Below are 12,402 nucleotides of genomic sequence, written 5' to 3' on the forward strand. Positions count from 1 at the left end.
ACCCACCTACAGCTCTACCCCAACAGGGGCATGTAGCCCAAGTGCCCCCCAGCCCCTAGGTGAATAGCTCATGTGCAGCAGACAGCCCCCCCCCCCTTCCCCAGCAAGGGCCTGACTGGCAGCAAAAGTGCTGAGCCACAGACCCTGCTCTGAGCCACACACACCCTCCCCCTGAAAAGGTGCATGCAGAGAGACAAGGCAGAGGCCAGGCGCGAAGCCCCCACACCCACGGCAGCACCCTGTCCTCTGCGTCAGGAGGCATGCCGGCAGGCAAGACGCACTCCACTGCTGCCCTCAGCCACATGGGCCAGGCCGACACTGTTGCATAGACAGGCCCGCCTCAGTGGGAAGCACTGCGAGAGCACAGCCAGGGCTCTCGTTTGGATCCCCACATGGGGAGAGGCAAGGGGCAGGCAAGAGCCCTGGGTAGAGGTTTTGTCCCCCACAAACTGCGGGAGGGGGAACCGAATGCCCAGGATGGGGCCTTTTGGTGTGGGGGGGGCCTACGGGATACGTCGTACTTTTTGCTGAGGTAACTTTAGGCTAGTTCTGGGGGGGCATTCCCTAGCTGGGGCATCAGGGAGCCAACTGACCCCAGCTATGCCCGCTGTCCTTCCCCTTCCCACGCCAGCACAGGGGCTTAGGCCAGCGGCCCTCTGGCAGGTGGCCATGCTGGGTTATGCCAGCAGCAATGGGGCGCTCTCAGGGACCCGCTGGCGTGGGGTGCCTCGCTGGCTCCCTGAGCCTCCCCTCCTGACGACTCTGGGCCCTGAATTGTTTGCTCCATTTTGGCAACTCCCTTGAGTCTCAGTGAGAAAGGCTGGCTATAAACGAAGTAAGCAGATAAATGAAGTAGACAAGCCAATAAAGAGAGAAAGGATTTATCATCACTCAGTACTACCCAGTAAAGTCTGGGTCAGAACACCCGAGTCAAACGTCCGGTGAAGAGCACTTGATCAGTCCCACAATCCCGGCTAGGAAGAGTCGTCTAAAAACCCCGCCCCTCTCTGGCAAAGAGCAGCCCCTCAGCTGAAGAGAGAGTCTTTCCCAGGTTCTGGCCGCGTCTCTCTCCAAAGTCCAACCCGCTGGTTTTGCTTCAGCTCAGAGACGGAGGTGGGGTGGGGTGAATCCGAGCTGCAATTCCTTGCCGGGCGGGACGAATTTCTCTCTTGCTCGCAAGGCACCTCTGCTTTTCCCCTGCCTCTTGGTCCCTTGTTCCCCCACCCACCAGAGAAAGAGTGCCCGCCTGTGGAACTCCCCCTCCCTCGCCATCTGAGAGTCGCGTTGAGCAGCTGGTTTTTTAAACTACAATTCCCAGGAATCATAGCAGCATCTGACGCTTGCCCACGAGTATCCTATGTTTTGACTCTAGATTAGGCATCATTGTACTTAAATATACTCTCTCATCTTGCACCCGAGGAAGCCTCCAAGACTCTATTTTGTTTCGGGCCCTGGACTACTCTTAGCAGCCACGGCCATTAAACTCGCTTTAAAAGAACAGAACTTGCGGTGTTGCGGACTTCCCTCAGGCCAAACCCCTGACGGGTCAGCAGGGCAGGGCAGCGTCATGCTGGAGCCCTGGCCAGGCTGGCGCCCTCTTGCGGGCGACCCAAGAGCCTCGCCAGGCCCTCCTCGGTTTGGGGAGAACCCTCAGCCGTGGGCGGGCGGGCGGGGGGGAGGAACCCCTGGGGAGCAGCTCCAGGCCTGCCAACAGGAGCAGAGTTTCAATGGGACGGGCAGCCTCATTTCCCACCTGACTTGGCCTGATGTTTTAGACGGGGGCGGGAAGAGCCAGAGCGCCCCCCCTCCACGGAAGCCATGGCCAGAGGGGCGCCGGGGTCTTACGAGGGGCGGAGGGAGGCCCCAGCGGCCACGGAGAGCCGGGCAGGGGAGCCTCCGGGCCTCTCGGGCAGCTCTTCCCCGGCTCCGGAAGGGTGCTGGGAGCCGGCGAGGAACGCCCGGAGGAGCCTGCGGGGCCCACAGAGGGACCGGGAGCGGCGGCCAAAGAGGGAGGCGGTCCGCCCGCTGCACGCTTGGGGGGGGGGGCTGCCCTGCCGTCGGGGCTGAAGGGGAGCGCCGGGCCGCGGCGGTCTGAGAAGGGCCCTCAGCGGGGCCAACGAACAGGCCGGCCAAAGGACGACGCGGCCGCCCCCCGCTGGCGCCAGGAGGGCAGAGACGGCGAGCGCCCCGCCTGCAGGCCCGGTGGCTGGGCCGGAGGGCCGCCGCGGCCTCCTCGCCCCCCCCCCGCAGCTCCCCTCCGCGCGGCGCCGCCTCCCCTGTCTCTCTCCGCGTCACAGCGCCGCAGCGGGGGCCGTCGGGGGTCCGCCCGGGTTTTGCCCAAGCGCGTCAAAACTGCTCGCCCGAAACTGCGGGAAACTTTGCGGCGTCTCCCCTCCCGGGAAAGATCGCGCCGGAAAGGAAACCTGCGGGCGATGAGCAAGAAGCAGCCGAGGCCGCGGCTCCCGCTTCTGCTTTGCCAGGCGCAGGGCCTCGCGCTCGCCCTCGGCCCGCCCCCGCCGAGAGGAGGAACTGCCCGGGCCGCTTCCCCCTGAGAAAGCCCCCGGCCGCAGCTCGAAACAGGAACTCGCCCCGCGCAGCGCAGCGCAGCGCAGCGGAGGGAGGGACGCCGGCCGGCCGCCTGGACCCCTGACACGTCCGCCCGGGGCCGCCGCCAGGGCCCTGCAGCAGCCGACCAGGCGCTGCCTCTTGCCGCCCGCCGCCGCCGCTCTCCCCGGGCCGCTCCGCCGCAAAGGAGCCCACCCTCTCCCGGCCCTCCGGCCGCAGGGCGAGGCGCGCGGATCGACCCGTGGGAATGCGCGGGCACGTGTCCCCGGCGGGGGCGCCCTCCGGCCCGGCGCCTCTCGAGGGCGTTCCCCGGCCGGCCGGCCGCCCAGAGACCCGGAGATTCCCCGCGCAGCGGAGGGGATCCGGCGGGGAATGCCCGGGCCCGCCCTGGCCAGCCCGCGGGTGCCGCCCTCCAGGAGGCACTCGGCGCCCCCCGGCTGGCCGGGGCAGAGTCCCTGCGCCCCGCGGGAGATGCACGCCTGCCCGATGCTCCCGGCCACGCCGCTCCTCCTCCTGCTCTGCCTCCGGGGCCGCAGCGAGGGAGGGGGCGCCGCCGGGCCCGGGCCCGGGCTGGAAGCGGGCGCGACGACCCCTGCGCCCCCGGCGCGCGCCCGGTTCCTGGCCCGGACCTTCCAGCACGTGCTCCACTGGGCGCCCGGCGGCAACCGCTCGGACAGCCTCCTCTTCGATGTGCAGTACAAGCGGTAAGAGAGGCCGGGGCAGCGGGCGGGCGGGCAGCCCGGCCGGCCTGGCCGTCCCCTCCGCTCCGCTCCGCTCCGCTCCGCTCCCCTCCCGACGGGCCGCTGAGCAGCCGCGCTCTCCCGCAGGTACGGCAACCACAGCTGGACGCCCGTGCCCCGCTGCACCGCCATCACCAGCCACTTCTGCGACCTCACCGACGAGACTCGTGAGCCCTTGCGGCGTTACTTCGCGCGAGTCCGGGCCGTGGCCGGGAACGGCACCTCCCCGTGGACGAGCACGGCCGCCTTCTCGCCCAAAGAAGGTAGCTAGCCGCCGCCGCCGCCGCTGCCCCCCGCCCCGGCTTGGGGAGCCCACGTCGACGGCCAGTGCCCGCCCGATTCCGACGTGACAGCAGCGAGCGCAGGCGCGGGGGGTGTGTGTGTGTGTCAGGGAGCACCCGCTGCGCCTGCGAGGAAAGCCAACGAGCGCCCCCTGGCAGGGAAGGGCCGCTTGGTTCCTGTGAACGCTGCTGGCCCGCAGAGCCTGAGAGCAGGCCTTTCTGACTGCGGGGAGTGGGTGGACTGGGCTTGGCCTTGGGAGGCAATCGTGGGCCTCTCTGAGCCAAGCTACAAGTGAGGCCTGACACAGGTTGGACACTTGTCAGCTTCCCTCAAGTTTTGATGGGAAATGTAGGCGTCCTGGTTTTACAGCTTGGCTCTCCATTACAGCTGCAAGACCAGGACGCCTACATTTCCCATCAAAACTTGAGGGAAGCTGACAAGTGTCCAACCTGTGTCAGGCGTCACTTGCAGCTTGGCTCTGAATTTCCTGCTCAGCCAAGAACGGACAGCTCTGTGTCTCGGAAATTCTCTTTAATTTGTGGTCATTTTCTCTTCCCAGCAACGCTGCAATTGTGGAACATGAGCCTGTCTCTCTCTGGCAACGTGATCCAGGTGGCTCTGGAACTTCCTGTCCACAGGTGGAAGAACGCCACCATCACCTATGAAGATGTGCACCCAGGCAGGTGGGGACAGTACCAAGTCTATGTCCGGAGAGCATCCGATGACTTTCAGGTAAGGCTGTGACAGCACGGTGATAGGACAGAGATCCGTCTATGGTGGGATGGGAACTTGAGCCAGCAGGCTCAAGGGGGGGCTCCAGGTCCTGCGTCTCCTCCTCCGCCACACTCTATTGACAGGGCAATTCATTGTGGGTGCCCGTTGACAATGGTGGCTGTGTTCCTGGCCAAGGCTGCTCCCAGGTTCCTGTCCTTGGCTGCTAGTTCACAGAATCCCAGAGTTGGAAGGGGCCATACAGAGACCTCCTAGTCCAACCCCCTGCCCAATGCAGGATCAGCCTAAAGCATCCCTGACAAATATCCATCTAGCCTCTTCTTGAAAAAATGCCAGTGAAGGGGAGCTCACCACCTCCCTAGGCAGCTGATTCCACTTTTGAACTACTCTGACTGTGAAAAAGTTTTTCCTGATATCCAGCCGGTACCTTTGTGCATGTAGTTTTAGCCCATTGCTTCGCGTCCTACCCTCTGCTGCCAACTGGAACAGCCCCTTGCCCTACTCCAAATGACAGCCTTTCAAATATTTAAAGAGAGCAATCATGTCCCCCCTCAACATCCTCTTCTCCAAACTAAACATTCCCAAGGCCCTCAGCCTTTCCTCGTAGGGCTCAGTCTCCAGACCCCTGATCATCCTCGTCGCTCTCCTCTGCACCCTCTCGATTTTGGCCACATCCCTTTTGAAGTGAGGCCTCCAGAACTTCACACAGTACTCCAGGTGCGGCCTGACCAAGGCAGTATAGAGAGGGACTATGACCTCCTGCGATTTCGATGCAATGGCCCTTTTGATACAACCCAAGACTGAGTTTGCCTTTTTTGCTACCGCATCACACTGACTGCTCATATTTAGTTTACAGTCCACTCTTACTCCAAGATCTGTTTCACGTACACTAGTACCCAGAAGTGTATCCCCCATCCTGTATTTGTGCTTCTCATTTTTGTGCCCCAGATGTAATACTGTGCACTTGTCTTTGTTGAATTGCATCCTGTTCACAACCGCCCACTTCTCCAGAGTATTCAGGTCTTGTTGAATTTTAACTCTTATCTTCTTGGGTGTTTGCCACTCCTCCCAATTTGGTATCATCAGCAAATTTAATGAGTAGCCCTTTACCCCTTCATCCAGATCATTGATAAAATATTGAAAAGTACCGGGCCCAAAACTGAGCCCTGCGGCACCCCACTGGACACCTCCCTCCAATCTGATGAAACTCCACTGACCACCACTCTTTGGGTGTGGTCCTCTAACTAGTTCTCTATCCAACAAACTGTCCTATAGTCCAGTCTGCAGTCTTCCAGTTTACCCATTAGAATGTCATGGGGGACCTTATCAAAAGCTTTGCTGAAATCCAGGTAAATCACATCAACAGAGTTCCCATGATCCAGTAAGCTCGTCACTCAATCAAAGAAGGAAACCAGGTTGGTCTGACAAGATCTGTTAGGGACAAAACCATGCTGACTTCCCTGGATCACTGGGTCCTTCAGATGCTTACAGATTGATCCCTTTAAAATCTGTTCTAATATCTTCCCAACAACAGAAGTCAGACTGACTGGCCTGTAGTTTCCCGGGTCATCCTTCTTCCCTTTCGTAAAGATAGGGACAACATTCACTCTTCTCCAATCTTGTGGCACATCCCCAGTCCTCCAGGAGGCCTTGAAGATGATGGACAGAGGCTCTGCAAGTTCTCTAGAAAGTTCTTTCAGCACTCTTGGGTGCACCCCATCCTGCCCAGGGGATTTGTATTCATCCAGTGCAGCCAGATGCCTCTCCACAACCTCTCTGTCAATGTCAACTAGCCCCACAGGTGTCCTGTCTTCTACCATCTCTAGATGGGCTCTAGTTCTTCAGGGAGAAAACAGAGGCAAAAAAGTCATTGAGCCTGTCAGCTTTTTTCTGTCCTCCATCAGTTTCTCCTTCCACGCCGAACAGCAGTCCAATTGCCTCTTTTACCCTGGGTTTGCTTCTCACATATCTGTAGAAGTTTTTCTTATGGTAGCGAGCCCTCCTGGCCAGACCCAGCTCATACTGAGCTTTGGCCTCTCTGAGGGCTGATCCGCAGTACCTAGTAACCCTCATACACTCCTCTTTAGAGGTCTGTCCTTCTCTCTATTTCCTGAACATTTCCTTTTTCTCCCTTAGCTTATTCTGGAGCTCTCTGTTCATTCACATTGTTTTTTTGGAGCCCTTACCATGTTTCTGTCTTGCTGGAATAGTGAGGGCTCGAGTTTGCAAAAGCTCATGTTTGAGAAGAGCCCACCCTTCCCTCGCACCTTTCCCTTCCAGCACATTCCCCCACGGAATGACTCTCATCAAGCCTCTGAGTTCATCGAAGTTGGCCCTATGAAAATCTAACCTATGACTCTGGCAATGAACTTCCTTGGCCCTCCACAGCAACTGGAATTCAAGGAGGACATGGTCACTTCCCCCTAAGGTCCCCACCACCTTCACCCCATCTACCAATTATTCCCTGTTGGTTAATATTAAGTCTAGTATGGCCGAGCCCCTTGTAGCTTCCTCCACCTTTTGAAAAAGGAAGTTATCGGCCAGGCAGGTCAGGAAGTTGTGTGAGCCTGTCTCCCAGCACACATCGGGGACGTTGAAGTCACCCACATTATAAGGTTCTGATGTCTGGATACTCTACCAATCTGTTCAAGGAGGGCAGCATCCATTTCCTTTCCCTGGTCAGGTGGTCTGTAACAGACTCCAACAACAATACCCTTTACCCTTCCTCCCCTTATTTCCACCCATATACTTTCCACTGGACTGTCAACCACATTCTCCAGAACTTCCTGACAATCAAGCCCTCTCCTCACAATGTTACGCCGCCTCCTCTTCTACCTTTCTGGTTTTTCTTAAACGTTCTTAAACAACTCGTAACCATCCACTACCACGTTCCAGTCATGGGAATCATCCCGCCAAGTCTCAGTAATTCCTACTATATCGTAGCGCTCTGTTTGCAACAGAAGCTCAAGCTCGTCCTTCTTATTACCCATACTCTGGGCATTGGTATATAGGCCGTTGTAGCCTTGTACCTTTGTTTGACCTGTCCTACTGAGGTGGGCCCCCGCTGTTATCACTTCTTCATTGAAATCCCCTTATTGATCCTCCCCTTCCCCTTGCGTCATCGGTTTAAAGCTCTCCTGATGAAGCTCTCCAGGTTCTTTCCAAACATTTTCTTCCGTGCCCTTGAGAGGTGAAGCCCATCATGTGCTAGAAGGCCTTCTCTAAGGAAACTTAGCCCGTGGTCCCAGAGCCCAATCTAGGGTTGCCAGCACCCGGGGCATCCCACGTCTGGTGGTGCCACTGCGTGCACGCGCTCCCAGGAGTGCATGATGACGTTACTTCTGTGATGTCATCACGTAGGGCGCCCCCCTTGGAGCGTGCCGCCTGTGCTGCCGCTGGAGGGCCGGGAGCACGCAGTAAGCCGGCTGCCCCATCAGTGCTGCAGGTGCACAGTGCGGGCGGCTTCCTAGCCCCCCGTGCTGCCACCTGCATGGCTTCTGGAGGGCCAGGAGCATGCAGCAAGCCGGCCAGCCCATCAGCGCTGCAAGCGCACGGGGCGGGGGGCGGCTTCCCAACTCTCCCACGCTGCTGCCGGAGGGCCAGGAGCACGCGTTCCCAGCCAGCCACCACTCGGCGCCCTCTGTTCAGCAACGCTGGGGGCAGGCGACCCCCCTGCCCCCCCATAGATCCAGCCCTGCGTGGTCCCAAAACCCAAAGCGCTCCTGCTGGCACCACCACCTCAGCCAACGATTCACTTCGAGTATGGTCGAATGCAAAGGGAATGCTCCCTTTGCATTCCTCTTCCTTTGACAGGAAGGATAGAAGAGAATACCCCCTGTGCCCCCACTGCCTTCAACTGCCTCCCAAGATCTTCATAGTCCTCTTTAATTCCTGTGAATTAGTGCTTAGTTCTTCTGTTCCTGGAGAGAGCCCCGGCAGTGCTTGTTAGCGCAAAGGAGCCACGCTGTGCAGGGGGGTTGCAAGGCTGGTCCGTCTCCGACGAGGCGAGAAACAGTAGCCCGGGAGCTCTTGGCTCAGCAAGGAGTGACCTCCCAGGATACCGGAGGCCTGCAGGGCACCCATCCCAGGAAGAAAGCGGCTAGTGCTCCCGCCAGCCCTGCCAGTGTGTCCCCCCCCCCGCCCCCGGACTGGACCATCGCTGCCCATTCCTGGCCTGACGTTCTTCCCTCTCTTCCCCTGCAGTATGTGCTTGTGGAAAGCAGCCTGACTTTTGATCTCCCTGCGCTGTTGTGGGGGGAGCGTTATTGTGTCAGCGTGGAGCTCCACCTGCCCTCCCGGCCAAATCACACCAAGCGGACAGAAGAGCAGTGCATCTCAACACCTCCCCCAAAAGGTGAGGCTGCTGCCCCACTGGCAAAGCAGCGCTTCTCTGGCTGCCACTGCAAGGGGAGCTGGAGACCCGGGCCAAGACCCCACTTCCTGATCTCTGGGTGCCGGCAGCCGTGTACCGAGCCCAGAGACATGCCTGATGGTCAGCAGCAAGCAGCAGGAGGGTCCTTTGGACCTTGCTGGGGGGGGGGGGGCACCTGAGTGGCATGTTTCTCCTTGTTCCTCCCCTGAGGTTCATGCACAGAGGAGCAGATTCTCCCCCCCCCCCCCCCGCTCCCCTTGGAGTCTTCTGCCCGCTGCAGATCCCTGCGCCCGTCCGTTGGGAATATGTCTCTGCTCCTGTTCTTCCTAGAGGTTGGGAGGGGAGGGGGCACGAGGAATTGGCGGGCAAGCACAGACATTGCAGGGGGATTCTGGGCCTGCATCCGCCTCCCTGGGCAGGTCTGTCCTGGTGCGCCTGAGTATCCCCCTCAAGGGGCTCTCTTTGGATGCTGACTGCCCCTGTCACAGTTTGGCTTCCCTCCTCCTCACAGACGAGCCCGGGAGCCCCTTTTCCATGCAAGGGCAGGGGACGTGTCCAGCGCTCGAGTGCCATGTGTGACTGGCCTAGGCAGACAAATAACCCTTGGGGGTGCTCTGTTTGCAGACCACGCAAGGGCCATGGTGCTCCTGAGCCTGTCCCTCCTCGGTCTGGTGGCTCTTGGTGTTGCAGGAACGCTTTCGGTCCGTGCTTATGTGAAGAGGCCTGTGGAGATGCCGTCTGCACTGGTGAGTGCTTCTCTGGGGGACCAGCCCCCGCTTCCGCCCCTCTGCCCCGGCTCCAGCTTCTGAGGCAAAGTAGGCAACCCAGATGGGGTGCAAATCCCAGACTTTTCAGCCTTTCCTCATAAAAAGGTTCTCCCAATACCTGAATCTTCTTGATTGCCCTCTTCTGTAGTTTTGCCAGCTCTGCAGTGTCCTTTTTGAGATCTGACGACTAGAACGAAAGACAGTCTTCTGAATGTGGCTGCACCATAGATCTAGACTGGCGTTTTAATATTGGCCATTTTATGTTCAGTTCCTGTCCTGATAATCCCCAGCATACGGTTTGCCTTTTTCACTGCTGTTGCACATGGAGTCAACGTTTCCATTGAGCTCTCTCCTGCGGCCCCAAGGTCTCTTTCCCTTTCAGTTCCGGGTAGTTCAGGCTTCATTGGCATGTGCTTAAACTGGGATTTTCTTGCTCCACCGTGTGTTGTCCTACATCTACCTACACTGAACCTCCTTTGCCACTTTGCTGCCTGCTCAACCAATTTGTGGAGATCCTCCAGGAGCTCTTCACATTTGGCTTTGGTCTTCACCATCTTGAAGAGTTTCATGTCATCTGCAAACGTGGCCACTCCACCGTTCACCCCCAATTCCAAACCATTTCTGAACAAATGTAATAGCACCGACCCCATTGTCGATCCTTATGGGACCCACTGCTTAGTTCCATCCATTGTGAGAATTGTCCATTTATTCCTGCTTCCTGTCTTTTATTGAGCCCATCCTCTTATGCCCTGACTGCTAAGCTTATGCAGTCATTCCTTGGGTGAGGAACCCCGTCAAAGCCCGCTTCTGTTATGTTTGCCGTGTCTCCGTTGCCTCCATATGCGTTCTCTCAAAGCACTCCCAAAGGTGGGTGAGGCAGGCCTTCCCAAAGGTGCAGAAGCCAGGCTGCTTCTCCCTCTGCAGGGCTTGTTCCTCTGTCTGCCTCGTAATTCTGCGCTTGATCTCAGCGTGTACTGGTTTGCCTGGGACAGACAATAGGCAAACTGGCCTGTAATTTCCTGGTTTCCCTCTGGATCCCTTTTTTAAAAATTGATCTACCATTTGCTACTCTCCAACCCTCTGGTACAAGGGCTGATTTTAGAGACAAGTTAAATGTACTGGTTAGTAGAGCAACAATTTTACATTTGAGTTCCTCAAGAACTCTCAGGGCTATTCCATCAGTATCCAGAAACTGACTGGTTGTTAATTTTCCTCACAGTAACCTGTCAAATCAGTCACAAATGTTCCTGTTGTGTGTGTGTGTGAGAGAGAGAGAGAGAGAGAGAGAGAGAGAGTCAGTCAGTCAGTCGGTCAGTCAGTCACGTGAACCCAGGCCTCCAGATCTCCGATCAGCTGCCACACCCACTTCTGGATTCTTCCAGGAATGAGAGACACAGGGGAGGGCTTGGTCCAAGTAGCTGCTGTGCTGTGCTGTGCTGTGCTGGCTCAGGTCCCCCTCCTTAGCCTAACCCTCCCCTCCCCTTGGGGGAAGCGGGGCTGTCGACTGACGGCCGATTCCCAGTCAGCAACCTGCCAGACTAACATCCCGCTCTTGCTTCCTGCCAGAAGTCTCTCCTGAGGCAGCCCTCACCCTGGATGCTGAGCGAGGTGAGAGGCTTGGAGCTGTGCGTGGAAGTGGAGTCCGTCTGTCCGATTTCCCTGGGCCCGAAGGACCACGCCCACTTGAACAGCAGGGGAGCAGCCGGGCTGGCCCCAGAGAAGAGGGTGGGCTGGTTGCCCAAAGCCAGTGGCCAGGCAGAAGCCCAGAGGCTCGGACACCTGATGGACAGCAGCGGTTGCAGCACGGACAGTGGCATCTGCTTGCAGGAGCCCCTGGGCAGCCTCAGCCGCCTCCTGCCCACCGGCCCTCTCGGACACAGGAGGGGGTCACTGGGGAGCAGCCAAAGGGGGGGCCTCCAGGCAGATTGTGGCCTTGGGGCAGAAGAGTCAGGGCTTCGTGGAGCTCCCCCCTCCAGTGAGAAGGAACCAGCAGCCCTGGACTTGCCGGAGATGCTGCAACAAGCGGGCCCACCCTGTGCGCAGCTCCCTGGGCCGCAGAGGCAGGCAGGGGGCCCGCTGGAAGTGACAGGCTCTGCCAGCTGTAAGGGTGTGGCCCATTCCAAGGCAGTCTTGCCTTCGGGCTATTTGAAGCAGGCCTCGGTTGTGGTCCCCTCTGTGCAGGGGCCACTGGATGTTGCCCAGGAGCCAGGCCAGGGTGCCCCCCTCGGCAGCACACACCGCGGGAGATGGCACTGTCCGTCCAGTGTGGCCCCGGGGAGCTTGGAGTCCCTGCAACTCCTGCCTGAATTTTCAAAGGCCCTCCTGGCTTCGGGCTTCTTGGAGCAGGAGCCTGCCTGGCCACCCCCAGCCCTCTCCCTCTTGCGCTCCAGCACACAGCTGCCCCTGACTCTCCCGTGGGGCCGGGTGTGAGGAGGGCTCTCTCTAGAGCCTCCAGGCAGAGGAGCCTTGAGACGCCAGGCAGGGAGTGCCGAAAAGGTGGGATGGGTGGGCCCTCGCCATGATAGCCCTCCGAGTTGCCAGTCTTTGGGTTGGAGGGCGGGGCTCGTGCTGCACTTCTGCAACTGGAGTGGTGGTCTGCAGGTTACAAGCCCTCCGGACTTCAGGACAGGTGTGCACTGCAAGGCCCCCAGGCCTGCAGGGGCCACCAGGTGCACGGCGGGGCGTGTCACAGGGAAGGGCTGCAGCGCAGTGGCGGAGCCCCTCTTCGGCAGGCAGGTGGTGGGAAGGGCCTGCTGGCCTGGCCCTGGCGGCCCGATTGGGGGCAGGCTGCGGGAGGCGTTTTGTGTGCGCTGCTTTCCAGGCCTTCAGCAGCCAGCCGAGCTCCGGACAGCGGCCTGAAGGCCCGGGTGGCTCAGGGGGGGTCCCGCCTAGCGCTGGGGCCGCCTCCTGCGGGCGAGGGGCCGGGGAGCGGGGCGGAGAGGCC

General features: G+C 59.4%; 1 protein-coding gene across 1 annotated transcript; it reads left to right on the forward strand.

Annotated features, from left to right (window-relative positions):
* The first annotated feature begins 2,946 nt into the window (after nucleotides 1-2,946).
* On the forward strand, nucleotides 2,947-11,987 carry IL10RA (interleukin 10 receptor subunit alpha). The gene is made up of 6 exons (XM_054997580.1): nucleotides 2,947-3,269; nucleotides 3,393-3,568; nucleotides 4,147-4,319; nucleotides 8,523-8,673; nucleotides 9,316-9,437; nucleotides 11,025-11,987. Exons 1-6 carry the CDS (start codon nucleotides 3,037-3,039, stop codon nucleotides 11,886-11,888), a joined length of 1,719 nt encoding a protein of 572 aa, XP_054853555.1. The 5' UTR covers nucleotides 2,947-3,036; the 3' UTR covers nucleotides 11,889-11,987.
* The last annotated feature ends 415 nt before the right edge of the window (nucleotides 11,988-12,402 follow it).

The sequence above is a fragment of the Eublepharis macularius genome, chromosome 14, assembly GCF_028583425.1.
Source record: "Eublepharis macularius isolate TG4126 chromosome 14, MPM_Emac_v1.0, whole genome shotgun sequence".
NCBI lineage: Eukaryota > Metazoa > Chordata > Lepidosauria > Squamata > Eublepharidae > Eublepharis > Eublepharis macularius.